A 27437-nucleotide genomic window follows, 5' to 3' on the forward strand; every position below is an offset into this window, starting at 1 on the left:
ATCCATCTATCTTTCTTTCTATCTATCTATTTATCTATCTATCTATCTATCTACCTACCTATCTATCTATCTATCTATCTATCTTTCTGTGTGTATGTGTGTGTGTGTGTGTGTGTGTGTGTGTGTGTGTGTGTGTGTGTGTGTGTGTGTGTGTGTGTGTGTGTGTATATCTGTTTTCAGGCACAAGGGGCCAGTAGAAAAATAAAGAAAAGTTCACACGTTAATTATTACATCCAACCAGGGCAGAAGAAAGGTTAGTAAAATCAACAACTATAGTGACATTAAATATAATACTGTATTTCAAGTTAACAGCCACACACTCTGTACGTCAGAACAATGCATCAATATTTCTTTTGAATACATCTTCATAAATACTGGTATTTCATAATTTTGTATTTGTAAAATGGGGAAAAAAATAAAGATATATTTCATTAGTTCTCCCTATCATGCCAATAGTAATCTGCAGTCAAGATGGAGTGACATCATTCATGGCATGTCTCCTACTGGTGTTCCCGGCAGAGCTTCCCTTTCTTTCCGCAACTTCTTCAACTGTAAACAAAGGATAAACCTGTATTATTAAGTTAATAAACTCCTACATAGGAATCAATTATAACTGATTTTTGTGCTACCTTTACTGTATTATTATTATCATCTCTATTCTATCTCATTAGAAGCTTTGACATATTAAAATACCAATACTGTACAAACTACTGACATGCAGACATATGAAGCTAAAAGGTTTTGTTCCTTAGAGTCAAGCAAGCAAAGTAGCATACACATTCTAAGTCTAGTCATGCAAACAGATAAGTAATATTCATAATGGCATGTCAGATGCAATGTTGCAGTATTTGGAAGAAACTTTACCACTTGCATGAACATTGTACATAGACAAATAATGCATAATTAATTTATTGTTGATACTTTATCAGTTTCCTACTCTACATGGAATCAAATAATGAGGGAAAGGAAATAGGTGGCTCTGTGAATTTTTGAAATACACAAGTAATTATTACAAATAAATTTTACAATAAAACCTTAAACTCTGAACTGATGAAATGCATGCACTGAGTGCCTGTGTGGCTCTCTAGCTAGTCAGAGGTGTAAGGATCTTCACTTGGGTAGAAGAGAGAAGATCTAAATTTCATCAATTCACATTCAATATTATATCTGTGATAATAAAAGTATATACGTATATGAGTTTGGAGGCTTTTCTTGATTTCAAATTGCTTTCTAAAAATAAAATTCCCAAACATTCGTTGAATTTAAACAATATACCTTATTTAACATAAAATGTTTCCCAAAAAACATAGTACATCACAACACTTTTCTGAATATATATATATATATATATATATATATATATATATATATATATATATATATATATATATATATATATATATATATATATATATAGTTATCTACTATAATTAGGAAGAAAATATATTTAATTAAACCTCATATCCTTCTGGAAATAGTACAAGTGAACAATTAATCATACACATTCTTTTTAATGTGTGCAACTATTGACTACAAACTATGCAGCAATAAAACCCTCAAATACCATCTGTTCAAGAATCCAAGCCTCCCAGGACCATACAAGTTATATCTAAGACAACAAAACCTTGCTGCTTTTAGTTCTCAAGTTTGTCAACTTCATCAAATCTAATACTGCTAGAGCAAACTTTATTACTTTCATAAATCTCTTGAATATCAATGTCACTACTAAAAAATGCCTGCTAAAAACATGGTATAAAAAAAAAGCCTGACACACAGTACTTGGGGGTTTCACTACTGAATGACCAGTTAAGGTATGTAAACAAGCATCTAGGTTTAAGAAAGAGATTTCAATATTACATAGTTACATTTTAAACAGCTCTTTGCATTCACAGCCAGTAATTAGTGAGGTAATTAATAAGTGTATAGAGATTATGGAAGAGGTTTTGCTCTCTTCCTATAGCACCTGTAATAGGTTACTCTTTCTAAGATGTCCTTGTAACCCTGGAAGTCAGCATATGATTTAACAGTCACCACTTGTGGTGAACAGTGACTGGCTCTTCAGGTGACCCTGGGAGGAGACCCTCTGCACTGGCCTCAATCTTCTGAAACTGGAACATTGAGGCAACCTGTCAAAGCTTTACCTTTTCAGAAACTATCACTCATTGGATTTGGCAGGTTATCTCTTTCCCTTTTGAAAAATAAAAATAAATTAACAAAAAAAACATCCTTTATATAAATTTCAAGGCCACAACTTTGTTGTTGTTCAACCAGAAGCAGCTGAAGCAAGACTGAGTTATTTACAAAAATGCAAAAACATATATTTGTTTATTTGTTTTTCCTCAGGAGAACTACAATTAGGCATAATTTCAAATTTCCTTCAGTACATAATGTACATTTTATATTAAATAATCAAGGCTTTGCTCATTCCTACACCTGCACGATAATTATCAAGGCAAGAAAACTCCTTGAGCATAGCATTCTAACAACCCAATTCAGAGAATACTTGCATGCTCTTTATTAATTTCTTTTCCTTTTAACACCATTCAAGCTTTTCCTGCAACTCCAAGGCTTCTTTTTTTTCAAGCTTCTCCTGCTCTGCCTGCCTGTCAGCCTTGCCTTGTCACTTCAAGTTATTCTTGTCATTCAAGACAATTCTCCAAGCTTCAAAATGTGTTCCTGCTATGTGCATACCTATTCTATCTGTGTATGCTGAAACATTGTTGGGAAAAATGTAATTTGAAAAGAAAATATAATGATTATTCATGGACAAAACTTAATTTGTGTATCCAATATCAACAAGTAGAAAATAACTTACACAACAATGGAAATAAAAAAAAAATCAACATCTATACATGTCTACCTATCTATTTATCTGCATTTTTAAATCATATTTGTATTGTTTTTTCCACCTCCAAAGAGAGGCAATTCCTTTCCAGAAAGTATCTGTACATGAAATTACCTGTTTCAGCCAAATAAAACAAGTAAAATCTAAAGCACACATATGCATGAAATTTGTAGCAAAAGCATCATAAAGAGAGAAAAGCATATAATACAGCAGAATTCAAATAATGCAAGAATATATCAATATTAGTCTACAACAGCCAGGCAGTTAGTCTCAATAAGGATAGGACAGCTGAAAAGATTTTATATATCTAAGAGAATAAAAGAATAATACTTTGAGGAACATCTAAATTTAGTTGGCCATACAGCATTCTATTGAAGATGTTGAGCGGCAACTCTACTGTCATCTACTCACATCAGAACCTGTTTACATGTCAAATCCAGTCAGGCCAATTGGCAACTCACATAACAAATAATCAGGTTTTCCTGGGAGAGCATGACCCAATCTTATGCCACACATTCCATAATCCTGTAATATTTATGAGAGAGGGAAGATGCTGTTGATTCATTCTCAAAGATTAATGAGTTTAAGATCTAATAACATATATAGAATTTCTTTATCATCTGGATATGAGTGCAGATACAGTTCATAACACTAACTTACATTATGTGTAAAAGGTAACTTTTACTCATTATAATTAATATTTAACTCTCACACTCATAATCTTTAAAACTTCAGACAAACTAACACTGTAAGGAGTGTCATTACCACGTACCTAAAATATTTGAATAAGCTGAAACACTGTTGATGTAGCATATTTATGAATTTTTAACTGAATATACAGTCTTTTCTATATGTAGATGAACAGCAACTGAATATATAATGATGATATATATGCATAAAGCATGGGCTTGTCTCAGGAATTGTCTCCTCTACATAGCATGCATCTGATAAACATTCTCTAATTACCATTCAGTTCTATTTATTAAATTTCAGGCTGTGTTCTTGGCAAAAACATGTTCTCCTCAATAATTTATCAGTACATATATCAAACTAACGGTTTGTGCTGTATGGTGCAACTTGCACTTCAAAACACTGTTTCCATATATGGAGAATCTCCTGTCATGCTTGAGTAGATGCAAACAATTTTATCTATGTGTGTGTGGAGTGAAACCATACACTGAGCCAAGTGTGAAAAGTGCTGATATTGGAAATGAGTCCTGGTGCTGTATTGTTACATTTAGTTACCTTGTAGAAATACTATTTCCTATGAAACACAGAAATTTATCTAACTCAATTATGAAAGGTGAGGAAAGACTTGATTTGTGGCCAGGACTCAAATCCACGTGCAGCAAATAAAAAGCACAAACTTTTCAGTGTTGGAAGCCTGATCAATGAGCATGTCTCTATGGACCTCATCACTACATCTTTTCTCTTTGATATCAATATTCATGATTTAATGGTCAAAAATGAAATTTTACTGTGCACTGAAAGGATCAAAGCAGCTTAGTTTTAAAATTGTGGGTGATTAGATTTATATTCTTTTAGGTCAGTTCTATGACAGCCATTACTGAGGAAGTGCAGTACCTTCTGGGAAATAGAGAAACTGCTCTCCCGGAATCAAAGTACGTATATGTAATACTCAAATGATTAGAAGGTCAGCATCAAAACACCATGCACAAAGCATAAAGTTACTGACTGAACCATAATTATCACAATAATTCAAATGGAGTACCTATTACGTGTATCACAAAAACATGAGTCAGCAAGTAAATACATACTACAAAAAGTCTTGTAACAGGTAAACTAGATGTCTTTCTAAACCTTTTGAATGAAGTATTAGTCTATTTATGTAACAAGTTGTGGTAACCCTTAAAGGGAATATGCTAAAATAAGGCACCTACATGAATAGTACATACATTTTTCAAGAAAAATTCTCTCTTCGTTTTTTTTTTTTTTTTTTTTTTTTTAGATTATGGGTAAAAATTTCGCAAAGGATAATCAGCTAATCTATACTCCTTAAGGGACTCTTGGTTACCTTCTCTTGGGGGTTTCTAATAATCCTTTGCATGCACAAAAACACTTATGACTCTATTCTACATATTTCCAATATCCTTTACCTGACACAGCTTCCAACTGGAACAAAATTAAGATGACACCATAAAACATAAAACTTCTTATTTTTCTAGAATTTTCAAGTTAGGTGCAAAACCACTGTGATCTTTAATACCTTAAAAGAAAAATTATTTACTTTCTTTATACTGTCAAAAAGATAGACATCTACATACTCTCCTGATCTATCAATTAGTATGTACCTAATTCACCCTGCACTGAATACTCTCATCTCTCACTTTATCTAATGGAGAAGAACCTTAGATAAACAGTTGATATTTTGTCTTTCTAAACCTTTAGTCTATCCTTAATAATAAGATTCCAATGTTCATATCTGCTCATGGTCTTTGTGGTTGTCAATTAGTAATATGGATTCCACAAAGGGCAATCTAGCTTTCCTTAGTGAATTTTGGTCATTCTCTTAATGCTAAAACCTCTGCTATTGTTTCTGACAGAGCAAAATTTTCTTTATAAAATGTGGCATAAATCTTTAATGAGAGAGAGAGAGAGAGAGAGAGAGAGAGAGAGAGAGAGAGAGAGAGAGAGAGAGAGAGAGAGAGAGAGAGAGAGAGAGAGAAATCAATCAGTAAAATTAGATGAATGAATATACAAATACATACATAAACATATATGTAATTGAATATTCATGAGGTATAAATATGTAATCCAATAGGTGAATTATATAATGTAGTGTGAACTCACTATGTGTTCTGGTATGGCTCCTGAACTCTCCAGCTGCTCCTTGCTCGGACTGTTGTATTGGAAAGGCTCAGGTACTTCATCCAAGCCTGAGTCATGGCTAAGGTTTGCACTTGACTTGCTTCCTGAGCCACCTCGGGAACTGGGAGTTGCTCGTCTCTCTATGTAGATCCCCTCGTCTGCATAGGAACCCCCCGAGGAGAGGCTGCGGCTGAAAGGAAAGAACCGATTACACCAAACATAAATATTAAAAAAGACAGATTAGCATATAATTTACTTCAAGCATAAACTCATTAATATTATTACTGTTATTATAATTTTTATTATTGCTATTACTAGTAGTATTGGTATTACTGTTATTATTATGAACATCATTATTATCATTATCATTATTGTTGACCTCATCACCACAGAAATACTATCATCTATAACTTAATGATAATATGTAATAACTTACCTTTAATTAGACTGTGGGAGCACTACCCACTTTCTTTCAAAATCTTAATTCTAATTGAAAGTGAGGATCAGAGGATATATACATACCATGAAGCACCATCATGACATAGCACCCAAACCGTCTTAACTCACACTGATCTGCTCATCCAGCCAACTCTCTCAAGACACCAGTTCTTCTTACCTCCTCATTTCTTATACTATTTCATAAATCACTAAAACACTAATAATATATATGATACAAGATGATGCACATAAGATCCATACTTGCTTGAATTTTGTTGCTTAGCCAGTGATGCAATGGTGCCATCCAGCATTTGTTCAAAGTATATGGAGCTGTATGTAGGTTGCTTAGTATCACCCATCTGTTCATAAATAGAAAGACATGCAAAATCAATGTTATAATAAACACACTCTTAAGATACTCATATGATCATATATTACATGGCTTAACTATGTCTTGTACAATAACAGTTATTCTACTATTTGTTCCATACCTGTAGTGGTTGAACTTTGTCCATTTTCTTCTTATTCTTGAAGTATATGGCAAAACAGATGAAAACAATCACAATTAAAACTATGGCCCCAACCACAGCTCCTATGATAAGTGGGAGCTTGGTAGGGTCTTTCTTTTCTGTGGAAAAATCAATAATACAAAATGAGAGAGAGAGAGAGAGAGAGAGAGAGAGAGAGAGAGAGAGAGAGAGAGAGAGAGAGAGAGAGAGAGAGAGAGAGAGAGAGAGAGAGAGAGAGAGAGAGAGAGAGAGAGAGATTCAAAATTTATTCTTCCCATATCTTTCACCAAGAGGTTGTCAGTGTCTTCTCACAATGATTCTCTTTCGTACCTTCAACAAGTGGACCGCTGCCATCCAAGGCTTGTGGCAATACTGGAAGCTGTTCATTGGATAATCCAGTCAAAGTTAGTGTTCCAGAATTTACCAGTTCATAAAGATTACCAAAGACGTCACTTGGAGGCTTACTGGCTGTGCGAGTGTATGTGGGCAGAATATCAAACTGTACCACAACACTGCCTGTATGAGAAATAACACTTGAATTAATTATTGCAGTAGTTATGTATTCCAACATCAAAGAAATAAAAATCTTAGTGAAAATAAATCTGCTAGAATGAATCCTTGTATTTTAACTAGTTCTAACATTTTTACACATGACGAGGTTCTCTTCACACAACATTCTTAATAGTGCTGTCAAAATGTTTTATCTCACCAGCTCTTCCTTCAAATAACTCTTCAAAGCCTTATTTACTGCATTTCTTGGTACATTCTACAAGTATTTCAATGGTTACAGCTTTCTTGAACTTGTAAACTACATGGATGTTCCATCCTATAATGTAACTCTATGAGATTTTCAGCTCTTTGTCACTCTTATTCTGTCCATATTAATGTAAGAATCAGCCTTATTTTTTACTCCTCATATCCCTTTCACTGGGAGACTGCATAACTATCTTTGGTTCTGTTTTCTGTAAGCACTTTAATACAGTTTAGTTGTTCACCTATATTCTGAGCTGATTAATTGCTAGCTATACTGAACTTCAAATTATGCTACTACTTACCTTTAGAAATAGTCAGATTATAGATAGATGATTTTGGAATGCCCAATGTCTCAGAAATCTGTACTGTCCACTCTTCTTCAAGTGCAGTTTTATTTTTTCCAACCACTTCATCGTAATCAGCATGTATGCTGGAAATAAGAAATCATATGATGAATTTATTAATTGCAATTTTCTTCTCTTCATGCAATGTATATCACCAATCTATGGTTATGACATATGACACATCAATGAGCTCATGTATAATGTCTGGAAGTATTTCTTAAAAGCATAAGTAAGCAAATACAAATTTGTTAAATGAAAATAGATAACCTGCCTTAAACTGCACAATATAAAATCAAATAATACTTTGCTGATTTAGTAGCACTCATAAAAAAATAGAAAAGAAAAACGAGTTACATATTATCCTTTACTCAGATAAATTTGCTAGTGTGTGAAAGATATTAAAGGACTACAACTTACATCATGATGACATGTACTTTATCCTTTATGGGAAGTGGAGCAAAATCTGAGGCTTGGTCTGCTGGTTCTTCCTCAATACTGGGACCAATGATCCTTGGAGTAATTGAAAACTTTACCAGAAATCCTCTGGAATGGTAAAGTAAGTGTATCAATGAAAAAAATAAAATACAAGATCATATTGAAAGGATGAAGGAGTTTATAAACAAAGTACTACATACATATACAATCTGTAGTTTTTTTATGATTTCTTCAAAGCAAATGTATAACCTCAAAATGGCACAATAAAAATGGTTATTTACAAACATTCTTGCTCTTGATATGAGGTTCCATTCAAGAAGTGCAGTGAATTATTGATTGAGTTTGAATGGAAATCAAAGTTTAACATGACAGGCAGGCAAATGAATGCTGGTGATGGTTTTAAGTAGATGTGGTTCAGCATCATGGTCATGGTAATTGTAGATGTGGTTTTCAGTACATAAAATGAGTAGCTCACTAGTGTAATGGCTAATTGTGTATATATGTTTGTGTGTCTATGAGTGGACATGCAAGTGAATAAGGGCAAGTAAAACTTACGCAACATAAACAGTCTCCTTGCAGGTGCATACCAGTTTCCTGACTTTACCAAAAATCTCTGTTATACCAGTGCTGCAAACAGTGTTATCCCATTCTTGGTCACTCCAGCCAAAACACTGTAATGAAATTCATTACCAAGGACTTAGTAAGTGCACAAACTTATGATACTAGTTTCAAGTATAGTATTGGATAAATCAATGAATTGTTACTGTTGAGAGTAGTTTTATGATGAAATGCTGCATGCATTAACCATTCCACTTCCAAACCTCTATGTAACCTTTTTGTTCAAGAAATAATACTCTATTGTCTTATCTGGTAGGCTATTAAGAGACTCATTATCTTAAAATATTATGTAGTTTACAGAGGGAGGCATGTTACTGGATATCGGTAGTCCGGTACCTCTCCTCCGGACCTCGATATGTACATAGATAGTACCTGTACTTTCACGCCTGACATTTTTTCCCTCGGTCCAGTGCTGCACCTCCGCACCTCTGGTACTGTACCCAAAACTATTAAAGCGCGCCGAAAAAATCTAGTCCGCCCCTCAAAAATTAAAACAAAATACACGTCAATAATACATCAGAGCTCCATATATATATACTATATATATATATATATATATATATATATATATATATATATATATATATATATATATATATATATATATATATACAGGTAACTCTCGATTTATGCGTGTTTGATTTATGCGTTTTTGTTATAACACGACCGAAAAAATATTATTATTAATTTAATTTGCGCGATCGGTTTTCTTATATGAGATTTGGCCCAACCGCATTTTCAAACTGAGCACCAGACACAATTTCAAACTGCACACCAGAGAGTTCTGCAGCTGGTCGATAGGTGGGAGCTCCACTCTTCTCGATAAAGTGGTAAAGCTCAGAGGAAGATGGTGACTGACTGTGGTGTGAGTGGTAAAGGCAGTGATGCAGTGATTGTTGTGTTTCCATATTCTTTGTTTTGTTGTTTTCTCTTATTATTTCTTGCTTTTCCCTTTACTTTAAATACACTTCTAGTATTTAGAATGGTAAATAATAAAAACATGTTAATTTAGCCAAATAAATAAAGTATTTTGTACAAATTTTTTTGGACCACATCCTGCATCCCCCCCTATTAACTATTGTATATATATATATATATATATATATATATATATATATATATATATATATATATATATATATATATATATATATATATATATAACAAAAAGGGGATTATGTATACTTGCAATCATTGTAATGTATGTATGGTTAGCAGTAACTATAAGTCATTGTAACTTATTATTATTATTATTATCATCATCATCATCATCATCATCATCATCATCATCAGAGAGAGAGAGAGAGAGAGAGAGAGAGAGAGAGAGAGAGAGAGAGAGAGAGAGAGAGAGAGAGAGAGAGAGAGAGAGAGAGAGAGAGAGAGAGAGAGAGAGAGAGAGAGAGAGAGAGAGGGGAGCATGCTTAGACCTGAATGAGTGATGTCACTCAAATGGCGGGAAAATATGCCTGGTAGCACAGACCGCCAAAAATGTCCGAAAGTAATACTACAGAGTACGGACTGTCATCTTTATTTTTTTTTTTCCTTGAAAATCTCAGGTGCAGAAGTACAGATTCAAAATTTTCCATTTCTGCACCTGTCTCAGGTGCAGAGGCACGGACTTAAAATTTTGTCTTTCCCCACATGTCTTAGGTGCGGAGGTACGGACTTAAAATGTCGCCTTTCTGTACCTGTTACTTCAGCAATTTTGAAAATTTTTCTGCACTTCGGACCTCCGAACCTTGTTTGGTGGTCCACAGGTATGGAGGAGCGGAGGTGCGGACCAAGGTACAGAAGTGGCCAGCTCTGGTAGTTTGCATAACATACCATAATACAGAAAAGTGTTTCTTTTAGTGTATTCTACTATATTTCTATCAGTGATCCAGGTAGTCAGAAAGATAATGAACTTCCTACACCAACTCTTTACGAGGCTACCATGAAAGAAACATGTAACTTTTAATCTCTTCATATCATTTCATTCACAGTTGCACAGCACTCTTCCTTTAAAAACATGTTTCATTGTTGATACAAACATAGTGTCTTACCTCAATTCTATAGCCAGGTGATTTTGTGGTATTGTGAATCTTTATGCTGTATAAAATTCTGGCATCTGAGGTCACTGGGACCTTAATACCTGATTCTGGGCTAAGTAGAAATGCACCTGCTACTGATGTTCTGGAAGAAATAAATAACTTAATAAAACAAACTCAACATGTAAAGTATCAGATATACTGCATATAGTTTAATTATTCAAAACTATCTAGTGCAGTTGTCCAGGTGGTCACCCACATCTGCTTTTCTACTCTTTTACTATATAACACCTACCATGCCAGTCTGTGTCTGTCACTTTGGTCCTGGCTATATATGCTGAAGCAAGACTAACTTTCAGACAAAAAAAATTATTCAAGTATGATTTATATTTTTTTCTCTGTAGCTACTATACCTAATAAATATGTTGCAATCAGAATCGTTGTCTTAGTTGACATTCAACTAAGACAACATAATCATTGTTAATTGATGCATTTCTTTTAATGAAATTGTAAGAAAAGTTACCAATGAAATTAATATTACTGAAAACTAAATGCAAAACTTTACTATATTTGCTGAAATTAGTTTATTTTTTACTTTGCTTAATGTTCTGATACTTGACCTTCTCCTTGTCTCAAAAGTGCCAACTATGAAATATGACATTTCTTATTGATAGAACCTGTACTTACCTGAGGGGGCCTGGAGTCCTGGCACCAGTCACCAATGACCAGAAGTTATCTTTCAAAAGTACAGTGGAAGGACAAGCTCCATAGCATGACATATTCTCTGATGCACCTCTCTTCTTACAAGACCACTTATCATAGTCAAGCAGTACATCACCAAATACCACCTGGAAAGGGATAGAATCAATGATCACCATGTATATTATCATCCTATGATTTCATTATTCACTTATATGTAGATACAATTCAACCTAATCTTTCACCTGTTTCACAAGCTTAATTTGTATGTCAGTATGTCATCAGCTTTGCTGAAAAACATTGTTAATTCTTTAAACATGCCTGCCATAGATGCTGATACAAGTTGAAGGAAAACAAAGTGGACAACAGAAGGCCATGTATATACACTGGGTAGAGTTGACACTAGTATCCTATGTTAGAAGGTTGAGGGTCGCTGGTCAACAAAAAAACATTCCAAAGATTGTTAAAAGTTTAAATGGTGAAAGATGATGTGTTTCACCAAAACAACCAAAGTATAGTCACTTACATAATTATTTTTCTGCACAAGTTGGGGTCTGTCAGCACTTTTCTCCATCAAGAAGAATTTTTTGTCTTCTTGGTCTTTAAGATCTGGTGATGCTACAGTGATGCTCACCAGGTCTCCTGTCACTTCTTTTGGTGCTGGTGCAGCTGTTTTCAGCAAGCAGAGCCCAGACAGCATGCTGTTTTCAGATATACAAGTAGCAGTTATTTTGATACAAGTTTTAAGTTTACAACTTAAATTGATTAGAATTTTTTTTTTTTTTTTTTTTAGCTTAAAGTCAAAGCCAGAAGCATCAGGTTAGTCTACTTGTATTAAGATGCAATAAGGTTTGTGTCTATTTTAATCAATAATTTCAATTTGTCTTGTGTAGTGTAGATGCAGATAAACTTGTTTATGATTAAGACATTCCACAGTATGATCATTTGACAGAAGAGGAAAATGTGTTTCTTACTATTTTCCAATAAGTCTTAAAATAAAGTAGAGATGCATGTTCTTCTCAGTAGTCACTAATATAGTATGCCTTCACATTTCCAGGACATAAGTAATTAATGGTATTACATAGCATGTTGTAATTACCAAGACAACCAAGCCAATGAAAAGAGAAATTGATCTTAGTTTAATAAGTATTTGTAATATAAGTAAAGTACACATTACTACTTACAGAGGGAGACTATCCAGCAAATTCTTCAAGTGACTTTTGGCAGTGTCTGGGCTTGCTTCTGTCACCATTGTCTCAAATGTTTGCAGATATATTTCTGCCTGTAAAAATCATAATGTATCTGGTTCAGCTTTCTGTTCTAACGTACTTTATATTCAAATCATCACATGAAGGAAAGAATCATGCATTCATGCCTGCTATGTACATACAACAACCCTTCCTTGCTCCAGACATTCCTCTTGTATCTAACACTCAACGCACAATGTCCATCTTTCCCATTTGTTTGATACCTTTTTCTAAATGAAAATTACCAATAGTGTAATGTAATACAAAATAGGTACCTCATTCACTGTCATAGGTTTACGATCTTTCTCTTTGCTCGTTGCACCATATCCACTCTTTTCCTCACCAGCGGCTGCAGCCTGTCTTTTGACCCTTTGCTTTATTGGCTGATTATTTGCATCTGCTGAGCTGCAAAAAGACAATTTTCAAGTTATGATATATGTAAGCAGATACTTTTGGATGTATGAATGAAAAGACAGAAAGCCACACATAATGAAGAATGAACATAGAAGCATACCTTATTTGTGAAGTTTGTGATTTGTATCCATTCCTTGCATCTTTTAGATCACCATCAGTTTTTGGATAATAGATAAATTCTTCATTTTCTTTATCACTAATTTCTGCTGGTGAATACCTAATATCTGGAGAAGGTAATCCAAATTTTTGGGAAAAACTTTCCCAAGCTAAGGTACCCCAGAGCTGCTGCAGCTCTGGACTGGCACCAAACTCTTGCACAAAACCTAACAAGCCTTCAAGTATGTCCAGGGACAGAGCTGGGTTGTTCTGAGTTCTGTGAATGAAAGATGAACTAATTAAAGTTCCCTTCTTATAAATCACTCAGCCATCATACCATCTACACATCCTGATTTGCTTGATCTGCTCTTTTTGAACATCAGTTTTTCACACTTATTTTTTTCTTTCTTTTTTTTTTTTTCTTTATAGTATGTCATTCCATGCATGGTCCTCAGATGCCCTATCTCTATTACATTAAATATCCTCTTCTCATCTGTTCCATCTTCACTTCCCAAAGACAAACTGTAATCCTACCTGGTTATGAGGTTGGGCAATTCTGATATGATGGACATTTCTATTGCCTCAGTGAGAGCAGCAGCAGCTGTTGTACTGTAATTCATGGCAAAGATGGTTGCCAGGTTGTCTGTGATTTTTTTTAGTGCTGATTTCAGGCATTCATCACACCTCATGTCATTATCAAAACTATTTACAAGATTTCTGCAAAAGCAAGATAAATTATCATTTTGATTCCTGTGAATGAACACTGAAGAATCTATAAGAATAAGGAGACAGTAACAGTGATTTTCAAGTATCTCACACTTTATGTGTGAATTTCAAGACAACAAGACTCTATTTTCTTAAATGCTTTCTAGGAGTACATTTTTCAAACACAAGTGTCAGACACACTTACCCGAGAAGACCTGGAGGCAGCTGTGATGGGAGGGTGAGAGTTATGATGTCACCCTCTTCATTTTGACAGATTCCAAAAGGATCACAAACTTTCATGAGTGGTGTTACTTTTTCCTGGTTTGACCCTAATTATAAAAAAAATTACATTTTAATGAAAAACATGATAAACTCAATTAATCATTGTTATATTATGAGTTTATCTACATATTTATTAAATCTATCACTTGAACTTTAAAAGTTTTTTCTCCTCAGGCATTAGAACTTTCAAGATTAGTAAATCATCAGTAAACACATATAAGTAACCCATTAATTTCAAAGCAGTAGAGTAGACCATAAATGCAGATAACATCCCAGCCATAGACACTGCCTTAATCCCTATATTCTATATATTCCTGGCGCTGAGGCAGGTTTAAAAGCTGGGCGCTGATTGGCTGCACCCCTCTTTCGCTAGCACCCACGGAGAGGCTGTGTCTCGTATGTCCAGTGAGAAATGTTTTTATTTTATATGCTATAACTCACTTCATATAAGGGATAGCCAGATTTGGTTAACACCATAAGACTCAGCAGTGACTGTACAATCAAGATGTATTGTAGAAAATTAACAAAAGAAAAAAGATAATGGTATTATGACGAGTTGAACTGCGACGATTTCATAAAAATATTTATATCCCGTTTTGTTTTGCTCGTTATTTTCAAAGGATGTTCATTGAATACTGAAATATATTATTGCATCATATAGGAAAAACTCTCATTAACACAATAGTGTTATCAGAATGCAGGTAAACCTCCACTTAATGAAAACACATAGTCATTTGTAGCCACGTGTTACTCGCTGCGGCTTGCGGCGAGCCACTCCGTGGTAGCGTTGGTGGTGGTGGAGCAGCTTGCCGTAAGCCGCAGCGAGTAACATGTGGCTACAAATGACAATGTGTTTTCATTATGTGGAGGTTTACCTGCATTCTGATAACACTATTGTGTTAATGAGAGTTTTTCCTATATGATGCAATAATGTATTTCAGCATTCAATGAACATCCTTTGAAAATAACGAGCAAAACAAAACGGGATATAAATATTTTTATGAAATCGTCGCAGTTCAACTCATCATAATACCATTATCTTTTTCCTTTTGTTAATTTTCTACAATACATCTTGATTGTACAGTCACTGCTGAGTCTTATGGTGTTAACCAAATCTGGCTATCCCTTATATGAAGTGAGTTATAGCATATAAAATAAAAACATTTCTCACTGGACATACAAGACACAGCCTCTCTGTGGGTGCTAGTGAGAGAGGGGTGCAGCCAATCAGCGCCCAGGTTTTAAACCCGCCTCGGCGCCAGGAATATAAGGTTAAGTAAACAAGGTATAGTGAATCTAACAAGTTATGTTTTACAAAAAAATTCATACTAACGTGCTGGGAGCTGATAGACAGCTACTGGATTCTCATTTGTAATTGGAGTAAACCAGATGTCCTGAGAGTCTTGGAGGCGATAACCAAAGTACACAGAGGAAGGCTGGTCTTTTATGGAGTCAACAGAATACTTCATGGTAAAGGTGAAGTTATCTAGGATGCCACTTCCTGCAGAGGGAGACACCTGCACACACTATCATTAGTTTTGATTTCTTCAAAAAATGTCAAACAACACATCCAATATTTCAATTACGAATATGTCGATGCAGATTTTTATGGACGTCTTTCTTAACTTATCTATCTTTTATTCATACCTCAAGTGTGGTTTTGCCCTCAAGTTGAGAATAGGGTGTCCTGAGGATTATGTCACTGAAAATTGTCTCAGTGACGTCAGTCCAAGCTTTGAGTCGAAATTTGTAGGTCTCCCCCATAATGAGGCCTGTGAAATCTTGTTGTTTAGGCTTTGGGAGTTGAAGGAAGTGCTGCCGGTGTTCACTAGCATCCTGAACACATATCTAGTATTACTTATAGTCATAACTTTTATCTTGTTTCAATTCAGTTGTTCATCTAAGATAATAATCTTATAATATGACAGGGAAGCAATATAAAGCTGTGTGCATATTAGAAAAAAGTCACATTCAAGATGAGATTAAATACTTCAGAAAATTTTGACAGAGATAAAACAATGGAATACAACCAAAATCAAGTAATGAAGAGTTGAACACACAAACAAACTGTATATGGGTAATAATTTTTCACTAGATGATACCCTTGACTACACATATGATCACTTACCTCATACAAGGTGGGCTGACCAGTATCTACAAATGACATCATTTCAATATTGTGAAAACCAGGTTCTTTGATACTCTGCCACTCTATATTCAACTTCGGTGGACCGGTGACATAGGCAGGAATGATGACCTGAGAGATTTTTTTAAGTATATCATTGCTATAAACTTAGATTACTTTCAAATCCTCTTGAAACACATACTATATAGTTGCATGCACGTGTTATATGAGCTTACCTCTTCCAATGGATTAACCAACACAGCAGTGGGGTTTGTCTCAACAGTAACCTCACAGGCACTTCTCAGAATCTCAATCTCCACATTTTTTTGAGCAGAGCTTCTCCCTTTGTTTACAACAACTGTCAAGGTGTACCTGAACCCAAACACAAAGATTTCATATTAGAAACTGGCATGTCTTAAAATGTAACAAACAAAATGACACATTATAACAATTAAGTATTTGCAAACTGATTCATAACTCCTAACCTGCCAGGAGGTAGATAACCAGCAGGAATTTTGAGTGTAGGTTTTCTCATTTCTTCCTCAGATAAAGCACTCTCAAGTCCACTAAGAGGTTTTCCTATAACAATGCAAGGGCTGCTAACATTTGAAGAACATTTCCACCTGTAAAGAGCCATATCACATTCAATGATAATCAATAAATAGGGAATAGATATTAGTAAATTCAATGATAATCAATAAATAGGGAATAGATATTTGTAAGTGCAATGGAATGTTGCATTACAAGTGCATCAAATAATGAGTAATTTGTAGAATGAAATGAGGCTTGAACAATTTTTGTCTTGTTTTACGAGTCAAAATCCACATTATATAGCCTGTGTGACCACTAGGCTCACACACAATTCTCTCCCATGCATGGCCACAACTCATTTAGTTTATATGGATGTCTCATTGTGGAATGATCCTATTGTGTTTTCTCAATGTTTTGTTTATAGTTTGGTGGAATTATTTGTTACTGTTAAATAAGCATTAATATAACAATTGTGTTAGCATGGGTCTTAAGATTCTCTTTCCAAATAATAACGATCCTCCTCAAATCCTCTTCCTTCTCTTCCATTCCATGTCTTCCTCACACACAAATCATACCACCTTTAAAGTAATTGAATTAATAAAAACCAATTTATATTATTTTTTATACTATTATCATTGCTAGCTTTTTGTTCAGCTGTACTGTTAGCTTGCTTATATATATATATATATATATATATATATATATATATATATATATATATATATATATATATATATATATATATATATATATATATATATATATATATAAAAGAGATAAAAATATCCTGAATATGCTCTACTGAAAATGGAATGCATCTTAAATGCCTGTGCATCCTGTATGTCATCTGAGTGATGAAATGCAAAAGGTTTGAAAATCAATCTCTTACATTACTTACATAAAAGAGAGGGATCCAGGACGGTTGTCTCTGTCTTTTGAGTTGGAAGCATCGACAATGATGGCTGTGCTGGAACACACCCTTACATAGCTGGCAGAGGTAACAACACTGATGCCTTGAGGAATCACAGACAGGTTCAAGCTGGTCTGTTGATGATTGCAAGACAATTTACTCAAATTGTTTACATTTGTCAAAAGCAAAATTCATGCAATACTAAGTAAACAACTGGAAAATACAACCTTATGCAGCAAATCAACAAACACAATACACAGACAATAATTACTACTTTTCATATCACCCATAAACAATAAAATGACAAGGATGACTTTCTCAAACAATGAAAGATCGCTTAAGAAAATGATAAACAACAGGATTAGAGAGACATACTGGTAGAAACAATAATATCATTCTATCATAGTATATGTTCACCATTGGATGAAGTGAGTATTTTACAGAATTAAAATTATTACTAATAGTTATCTGTTAATTGTATAGACTGATATGAATTGATGAATGCAAAGTTCATATCTTCATATTGAAAGATAAAAGATTTTTCATAAGAGATTTGACAAAAAAGATGTCATAAGCAAATACAGTGTTTCAGTCTGTCATCAATAAAATAACAAGGTAAATATCACACTTCAGGACTACATAATACTTACTGTGCCAGTAGCCTCCTGTCCTAATGCCTTTACACTGACCATGAGTGTCTGATTTTGGTTAGCTATTAGAACTCCCGCTGGAAGTGTAATTCTTTTGCCTTGGAAGACATTCAAGGCCCTGCTACCCAACACAGTCCATACGTACTGAAATGGAAAACATTATCAGTTGACTCCTTCACATCCAGATGTGCCACACAATGATGAGCAGCAACCTCAATCTCCCCTTCACTTACACATACTATGTGTTTCTTGTTATTTGTAATTTTCTCATAATAATTTCTTCAGAAAGCATTCTTTACTTTTTCCTGTATTCAAAAGATAGTAGTCAATAAACTTTAAACACTTACACACACACACTTACACAAAAAAGTTACTGAATAGTGGGATGGTGTCAGGCTTGTAATTTTCATTAATATCAGGCGCAAGGTTTTATAGCCTCTGTCTTGAACAAGATTATTATACTCCAACATCATTATTTTGAGCCACACTGGTATTTGTTGATTCATTACTTCCTGAATTACCTTATTAATATACCTCCTTTGGATTGTCATTGCAAACTCACCAAGGCCATCACACAAACACAATGATGAAAGAAGGGAACAAATTCACAAAAATCTCCCCCTAGTAACACTGGCTAAGGAAAATGTGATGCATGTAGATTTTCATAGTTTGTTTCCTGAGCAATCAGTGGCTCGAACTTCAAGGATCCTCAGTGAGCTATCCCAGACTCAGAAAACACTTCCACACCTATGTTCTACTGAAAGGAGCACCACTGATGTGAGGTGACATACAGCCTTTCAATCTTTATGTCATGGATATGAAGGCATGAAAATTCAAATAAATCTTGACTAACTGTTGATCTTTGGAGCATAAGAATTGGTGCAAAACTACTTCACTGAATATACATGAGATAACTTACCTTGTATTTTGTGTCTTTCTTGATCATAGTATCTGAGCAAGAAGTCACTGTTGCTTGGTAACTGTTGGGTTGGTCAGCCAGGACCATGGTAGGTCCACTCACAGTAACCCTAAGTGCCTGGTCTGAGGGCAGGGTGGTCACTGTCAGACTCTTGGCACTAGTAAGCTCTCCATTAGTTAGCTTCAAGTGTACATTTATCATGTACTCAACTCCTTCAAGGAACTGAAAAATAATTTTATCACATAAATTCAACTTTCTTATATGAATCTTAAGAATGTATGAGTGAGAATAGAAAGGCATTCAACTTTTCTCGCAATTTTCTCTCCCACTAAAATTGGCTTAGAAGAAGAAGAAAAATCCTCAGCATTTCCATTTCCATTCAAATTTCCCAGACTTATTGTTTAGAAATTTGTGAGTGTAAAGTTTAGGAAGAGTATTGCAGGGCATCATTACAAATATGAAAATGAAACCTGAGCAATGAAAAAATCAAATGTAAAATCCAAATACTAGTAAAAACAAACTGTGTAAGAGATTTCTTTGATGTTAATCAAATTATGTACCTGTGGTAAATTATCAATCAATAACCATTTTGAAATTAATTTATGTCAAACGAGCTATCAGACAAAATCTAAATACATTTATCTAGGACAACAAAATGCAAAATCAAATTTCAAATATATATACTTGGTGAATATAAAATCTAACCTCATTGCCAGGAAGACGCAGGAAGAACCTACGACCTACAGACTCTTCTTTCATAGCATCTTTCAGATTGTTGAGACTCTGCCATACAAGAACTGTTTCAGCTTGAGATCTTGGTGAAGGCTCCCATGTAATGTTCCATTCAGGCTGAATGAGAAAAGAAATTTATTCATAAGCTTTCAGTTCCTTATAGTCTAGTTTGATCAGGTGATAATATTTATCTTAAGAAAGAGAGTGGATCTACTACTGCAAAGTCTGCTGCTGGACCTGATACAATGAGACTTGGCATACTGCACAAATTATTCTTACAGTATGGCTGGTGAGGATTACTGAAGTATGGCATCTTATGATTCAGGTGTATAAATATTTGATTATGTGCCAGAGATTGTCAGTGAAAATAGCTCAAACAAAAGAAAAGCAAATATCATTAAATATTGTGTAAGTTTCATATGAAATTGTTAGTAACCATATATATACAGTGGCCAGATGTACCTCCAAGTCCTTGATTTTTGCTCCTCTGATGCGAGAAATAATGACAGTAACCTCAGAAGTGTTGCAGGCTCTTGTATCACCACTCAGATGAAAAGTTATTTCCTTCTGCACAAAGAAAAGTACTGTATCTCTTATAGGAAGGAACACATTCTACCAAAAAAGCAAAATATAAAGATTTTCACATACTATGTGCAGTAAGTTACAAAATGAAAATAAGTAATTATAAGGTCTTTTTCATAAAATAGATGATAAATGTAAGAAATATGTATATGTTACACAAAGCATACCAAGAATCTTTATCTTGTTCACACAATGTTGTATATGGGTTCATTATTCAGTTAGCTTTATTGATAATTAACTAATATCTACAACAAAATCTTACATGAAATAGAAAATTGTTACCAAATGAAAAATTCAGTTACCTTAAATAATTCATTGAAATTTTATCTGTAATTTATTTTGAGAGTCTTTCTTGAAAAGCAGATCGTGAACTTAAAAAGTTTTCACATATTTAATGGTAGTTCATCTATTCACTTACTTGCTCCTTTGGTTGAACAACCATGAAACTCCCTGAAGCTGAGGGAGCAGTTGAAGGATCTCCATTGGCACTTCTAATGCTCCCAGGAATAGTAAAGTTGAGGGTTGTGTTGCCCTCTATACTAATGTCCGGACTCAGTCTTACCTTCACCTTGGATCCTAGGATCTGACAAGTTGGATCCTGCCTATCTAACAATGACAAACACAGAATTATCAGTCTTTGACACAACAAAGTTTCACAAGAAAACTTAACTTATATCAATCATAAATAGACATGCTTTTGAGGCCAGCTACTTCCAATGATGTACAATAAATTTACTAAGACTTGTGTTTCCATAGGAATTGCAATCATATTTCTATTTAATTAACACTTATCATTGTGAAAAAAAAAACATACTGTCACTAGTTGTCCATGGCCATAAGATTATATTGGAGCAATCTCTGTCAAATTCAATTTCTTTATCGAATTTGATCACAAGCACATCTCCATAGGGATTCAAAACAGCAGAAATGACTTCAGGTGCTGGAGAAAGAATGGTAATCCTTTTTGTTTGAATATTTAATGGGTTCCTGCAAATAAAATAATAATAATTGTATTTTCAGGCAGACAAGGTTGAATGCATTAGCAATTTTTGTATTATTCAGCTTCTGCTGCATCTTTTTCAATTTGTAACATGTAAACCAATTTCTACACACTTTAACAACATCAAAAAAAGTTTACATGTCTCAAAAAGGTTTAATATTTGTTTTAACGTACAGGTACATTGCCTTCACTGCTGTGGGTGTAAGGGCAACTCCAAGTTGTGCTTCTCCTGGTCTTGTAAATCTGGTAATAGTGCAGGCAACTTTGTCATCAGCCAAAACTTCAGTATCAAGCTCAACTACAATGCTCTTCTCTCTTCCTTCTTCTACTGTAATGGGCCATCATGTAATTCATTGGTGAATATGTAACTTCTTGTTATGTAAATAATCATTATCTTATGGAGAAGATAATCAATTATGTAAACTATCAATGAAAATTATTAAGGGAAAAAATGTAATATATTTATGAGGCTATTCAAGGGAACAAAATATGTCTATTAAGTACCTGGGTCTTGGTAAAGGAGAAAACATCTTGCAAAGTCAACAGATGAAGCATATTTCAAAGTCACATTAACCTGCAAAAGTAAAATAAAGCAAAAATGGAAATATAATAGATCCTGTGAATTATCTAATGAAAACCTCCAATTTTTTTAATGAAGATCAAAATTCCATTAATCACTACTTATTACCATTTTCTAATTGTAAAAAGAGGAGAATCAATTCACAAAAAAAGGTTATACATTACACATTACAATGGTAATACCAAATATCTTTTCAAATAAGGGAACAGTTTACATCACACCATTTACTATGATATTGAATAGCTATCCTTTGTCTATTAGCTATGCATTTCTAAAAGATTTATGCATATGAAATAATTCACGTTAGTACAGTATACATTAATGGTGACCTGACTGTATTTCATGTACAGTACAAACTATGAATATAGAAATAAAGGTGAATGCTGTGGGATGAGTTGGTAGCATCCACTATTGACATGTGGCAGAGATACTGCATGACAACAAAGGCTTAATACCACAAATCATATTCATACTATACCACTAAATCTTACTTGTTTATCTGTACTGGTCTCCACTAGCGTAGTATCCGTCTCCACCATGGCAGAACGTGAATCCATCACCTCTACTTTGGTTTCAGATTCCAGTGTCATCTGGTGCAACACATACACTTTGTCAATTACTTCAATTCATAACGAAAATATACAGAATATTAATTCATTTCAATGATTAGGAAGGCTCCAGAGAGAGAGAGAGAGAGAGAGATAACTTAAATTGCCAAAAGAAATATGACTAGAAGAACTTTGAGAAACGGGCTCATTTATTTTTTATGTGACAATTCCTATTTAATAGAATTCTGCACTACTTAGATGAATTTGTAGAATCATTACAAAGCAAGGACTATATAAAATTTTAAGCCCTACCACATATGAATAGCTGGTTGCAACAAGGGATCACATGCCAACCACTGTTAAATGTAGCTAAAAATATACTCTACTTATTCTATCATTTCCCTTACATCTTAGAAATAACATTACATTACTAATATTAATGAAAGCTGGCTGCACTCACAATATATACAATCACACTAACAGTATTATTAACATGTAAGAGAAATAAAAGAAAAGAATACATTTTTAACATGATTACGTGGTACAGTAAGTCCTCCTTATACGGTACTTCATTATCCAGTAAATTGGTAATTACTAACCTTGATTCTATTTACGGTAAGAAAAATTCACAGATACGGTAACCGCTCATGTTTTGTTTACACCATACCGTAGCACCACAACAACAATCAGTCTCTTCGCATTTCCCACTGAACACAGGTGAAATCCTTATGGCGTGTTTTTTGTGGATATTATGAGTAAGGGATGAAATCCCTACTGTCCCTTAGCCTCGGGAGGGACATCATCTGATACAATACGTGGCGAGTGAAAGGTAAATAAAAACATTTCCTGTTTATTTCTTTTGCGCAGTACTTTACATTTTTTTATATGACTATTTTCATGTATTTTCATGTCTGTAGGGGTGACTTTTGATGTGCTGGAACATGTCCCCTATTATTACATGTTATAATGGATTCGGTATATGGTAATTTTGATTTGCGGTAAGGTTTTCAGGAATGCATATGTACCATATAACAAGGACTTACTGTACTTGGCACCTGGCCCCTCATCACAGCCAGCTACTTACATAATAGCATGTGAGATTTTTCAGTTTAATTAAACTTTTCAAAATTGGAATCATGATGTGAAGGAATACTTACAGGTGTGACTATGTATAACTGTGTGTGTGTATGTGTAATTCACCACGGTCATCTGCTGGTTACCCAGCCAGTCTTCCCCATTACGGAGCGAGCTCAGAGCTCATAGACCAATCTTCAGGTAGGACTGAGACCACAACACACAACACACACCGGGAAAGCGAGGCCATAACCCCTCGAGTTACATCCCGTACCTATTTACTGCTAGGTGAACAGGGGGCACACATTAAGAGGCTTGTCCATTTGCCTCGCTGCTTACCGGGACTCGAACCCGGCCCTCTCGATTGTGAGTCAAGCGTGCTAACCACTACACTACGCGGTGTGTGTGTGTGTGTGTGTGTGTGTGTGTGTGTGTGTTTACCTAGTTGTACCTAGTTGTAGTTTTACAGGGCCTGGGCATTAAACTCATGTGGCCCCGTCTCTATATCTACATTTGTCCAAGTTTTCTTTAAAGCTATGCACACTCCTTGCTGACACTACATCTTCACTCAGGCTATTCTATGCTGCTATACTTCTTTGTAGAAAGCTGAATTTTTTATGTTCTTGAGGCATCTTCCCATCCTCAACTTTTTAATTTAACATCTTATGCTTCTACTAGTGACTTCATCTCTTAGTAACAGCTCCTCGTTATCTATTACATCCATTCCATTCATTAATTTGTAGACTTGTATTAGGTTCCCCTCTCTCTTCTCTGCTCTAGTTTTGGTAGATCAAACCCCTCAGTCTCTCCTCGTATGTCATCTCTCTTAGCTTTGGTACCATACACATTGCCATCCTTTGCAGTCTCTCCAATTTCAGTGTTTTTTTTTTTTTGTGTGGGGACCACACCACCTCTGCATACTCCAATCTGGGTCTGATCACAGTGGATATCAGTTTTTTCATCATATCTTTATCTATGTAGTGGAATGCCAATCTGATATTTCTTACCAAATTGTATGTTTCACCAAATATTTTGTCCACATGGCTATCCTGTTGTGTAATTCACCACAGTCGCCTACTGGTCACCCAGCCAGTCTTCCCCATTACGGAGCAAGCTCAGAGCTCATAGACCAATCTTCGGGTAGGACTGAGACCACAATGCACACTCCACACACCAGGAAAGCGAGGCCACAACCCCTCGAGTTACATCCTGTACCTATTTACTGCTAGGTGAACAGAGGCCACACATTAAGAGGTGTGTATGTGTGTGTGTGTGTGTCTGTGTGTTTCACTGTTTGATCTGCTGCAGTCTCTGACGAGACAGCCAGACGTTACCCTTCAGAACAAGCTCAGAGCTCATTATTTCCGATCTTCGGATAGGCCTGAGACCAGGCACACACCACACACCGGGACAACAAGGTCACAACTCCTCGATTTACATCCTGTACCTACTCACTGCTAGGTGAACAGGGGCTTCACATGAAAGGAGACACACCCAAATATCTCCACCCAGCCGGGGAATCGAACCCCGGTCCTCTGGCTTGTGAAGCCAGCGCTCTAACCACTGAGCTACCGGGCGTGTGTGTGTGTGTGTGTGTGTGTGTGTGTATTTACCTAATTGTATTTACCTAATTGTAACATACGGGAAAAGAGCTATGCTCGTGTTGTCCCGTCTCCATATCTATTAATGTCCAGCTTTTTCTTAAAATCATGAATATTCCTTGCGTTGACCACTTCCACATCTAAACTATTCCATGCTTCCACCCTTCTATGAGGGAAGCTATATTTTTTCACATCTCTCCTATAAGTGGCCATTTTAGTTTTTTCCCATGCCCTCTCGACATTCTTTCATTCCACATACACAGATCTTCCCTATCCATTTTTTCCATGCCAATCATCACTCTGTATATTGCTATCAGGTCTCCCTTTCTTCTGTTTTCCAGGGTCGGAAGTTGCATTCTTTTCAGTCTGTCTTCATAAGTCAAATCTCTTAAGTCAGGCACCATTTTTGTTGCAGCCCTCTGTACTTTCTCTAGTTTCCTTATGTGTTTCTTTAAGTTCGGAGCCCACTGTATTGTTGCATATTCAAACCCTAACCTAACCTAACCTAACCTAACCTAACCTAACCTGTGTGTGAGAGTGTGTGGGTTGGCTATTGACCTTTGCAAAGCATGCTAGTCTTGGAGCTTTGGAATCTAATTATTTTCATTCATTAATTATTCTAAAACTTACACCTGATGTAATTTTCTTTTTTGCTGGTGTAAATGTACATTTGAAGGACTGAATGCCTGACAGTAGGATCTTGAAAGTAGCTTTTAGTTGACCCTTTGCATACTGTACATGAGTGGCATTTGATATCTGAAAGGAAAATGTGTATCAGAAAACCAAACTTTGATTCTTGTGCTAAATTACTAGAAGCAGTGTCTGTCTGCAGTGTGGCACATAGATAACACATTCATCTCTTGATGCATGTCACATGATACTGGTTAATGTGAGATACTACATACTTAAAAAAAAAAAATTGAGAAGATAATCAAGATAATATACAGCTTTGGATCAGCTAGGATTCTTTTTGAGGAGTTCAGGTGTAAATGAAGAAAAGACTTGCAACATGCTATATATCTATGCTCACCTGCTCACTGTCAGCTTCAAGCCAACACTCCACCTTGTATCTCTTGCCAGTGAGTCCAGTCACTTGGGCCTTGATGGTGAGGAGGGATTGCAGCTGCCTCTTCATTGAGTCTTGCCTACCTGTTCAAAGAATAATTTCCAAAAACTTGATCAACAGAATTCCTTTCATAGAACTCTGGCATGATGGTAACATGCAGGTACTTTGCAAAATCTAATAAAATTGAAGTGAAGTAATTTTTTGAATGTGTCTACCAAATGTGACAATCAATATTCTTTATTATTTTGTAAGTGGGCTGCCTTGTTATGCCTAAATGATTGATTCTTACAAGTATTCATACTACAAATTTGTCTGTTACTTTATAAACAAGTTCTAAAAAGAAAACAATAATATCATATCAAATATACTTCTTATATTGATGTGTTCCAGGAATTATAATACATTACAATTAAAGACACTTGGCACTGGTACAACTACCAACTTACCACGAGAAACTGATGCCCGTGACTGAATGTCAACATCAGCGATATCATTGACAGCAGCATCTAAAACCTCTGTAGTGGCTGTCAAGGTCAAGCAATCTGCATGTGTTAAAACAATTAACAGTTAAAAATTATGTAAACAACTTTAATAATTTCTTAGAAATATTTAATCCATTAAATCAATAAAAAAAATGATAAAAGATAAGTCATGGTTTCAAAACTTTCTACAAGCAGATTTGTTTTGATTTCTGATACATTATATTAAATTAACTAAGATACTCCCTTTGGTAGTGATGCAAACTACCAGGAAATCAAATTAACTTATGCCTCAAATATTTATTCATTTGTCAGTGAGTCAATCAATCAATCAATCAATTACAATTGATTTATCTATCTATCAATATATTAATAAATCAATCAATGAATATTTATTTC

The 27437-nt window shown here is 34.9% G+C and overlaps 1 protein-coding gene across 8 annotated transcripts in view; it reads right to left on the minus strand.

The window, feature by feature from the left end:
• Positions 1 to 271: 271 nt before the first annotated feature.
• The window catches only part of LOC123516133, a 52604-nt gene continuing 25438 nt past the window's right edge, over positions 272 to 27437 (minus strand). For 2 of the 8 annotated variants that reach the window (XM_045275243.1, XM_045275241.1), the window contains exons 25-59: positions 27006 to 27101; positions 26524 to 26642; positions 26124 to 26249; positions 22762 to 22860; positions 22195 to 22264; positions 21865 to 22018; positions 21505 to 21677; positions 21109 to 21296; positions 20571 to 20675; positions 20082 to 20225; positions 19377 to 19598; positions 18458 to 18601; positions 17796 to 17941; positions 16852 to 16989; positions 16603 to 16738; positions 16370 to 16498; positions 15889 to 16077; positions 15575 to 15758; positions 14165 to 14288; positions 13789 to 13971; positions 13259 to 13531; positions 13020 to 13149; positions 12682 to 12779; positions 12024 to 12198; positions 11486 to 11646; positions 10814 to 10943; positions 8709 to 8824; positions 8136 to 8261; positions 7677 to 7804; positions 6952 to 7137; positions 6604 to 6740; positions 6374 to 6471; positions 5657 to 5864; positions 3307 to 3370; positions 272 to 549 (exon numbers count right to left, since the gene is read on the minus strand). In XM_045275243.1, the coding sequence (XP_045131178.1) occupies positions 467 to 549; positions 3307 to 3370; positions 5657 to 5864; positions 6374 to 6471; positions 6604 to 6740; positions 6952 to 7137; positions 7677 to 7804; positions 8136 to 8261; positions 8709 to 8824; positions 10814 to 10943; positions 11486 to 11646; positions 12024 to 12198; positions 12682 to 12779; positions 13020 to 13149; positions 13259 to 13531; positions 13789 to 13971; positions 14165 to 14288; positions 15575 to 15758; positions 15889 to 16077; positions 16370 to 16498; positions 16603 to 16738; positions 16852 to 16989; positions 17796 to 17941; positions 18458 to 18601; positions 19377 to 19598; positions 20082 to 20225; positions 20571 to 20675; positions 21109 to 21296; positions 21505 to 21677; positions 21865 to 22018; positions 22195 to 22264; positions 22762 to 22860; positions 26124 to 26249; positions 26524 to 26642; positions 27006 to 27101 (4982 nt within the window). In that variant the 3' untranslated portion in view covers positions 272 to 466. Of the gene's footprint in view, positions 550 to 1963; positions 2109 to 3256; positions 3371 to 5656; positions 5865 to 6373; positions 6472 to 6603; positions 6741 to 6951; positions 7138 to 7676; positions 7805 to 8135; positions 8262 to 8708; positions 8825 to 10813; positions 10944 to 11485; positions 11647 to 12023; positions 12199 to 12681; positions 12780 to 13019; positions 13150 to 13258; positions 13532 to 13788; positions 13972 to 14164; positions 14289 to 15574; positions 15759 to 15888; positions 16078 to 16369; positions 16499 to 16602; positions 16739 to 16851; positions 16990 to 17795; positions 17942 to 18457; positions 18602 to 19376; positions 19599 to 20081; positions 20226 to 20570; positions 20676 to 21108; positions 21297 to 21504; positions 21678 to 21864; positions 22019 to 22194; positions 22265 to 22761; positions 22861 to 26123; positions 26250 to 26523; positions 26643 to 27005; positions 27102 to 27437 lie in introns of those variants that run through there. The other 6 variants (XR_006678099.1, XM_045275242.1, XM_045275244.1 and 3 more) reach the window with 6 other exon arrangements.

This window comes from Portunus trituberculatus, chromosome 40, assembly GCF_017591435.1.
Source record: "Portunus trituberculatus isolate SZX2019 chromosome 40, ASM1759143v1, whole genome shotgun sequence".
NCBI classification, from domain to species: domain Eukaryota; kingdom Metazoa; phylum Arthropoda; class Malacostraca; order Decapoda; family Portunidae; genus Portunus; species Portunus trituberculatus.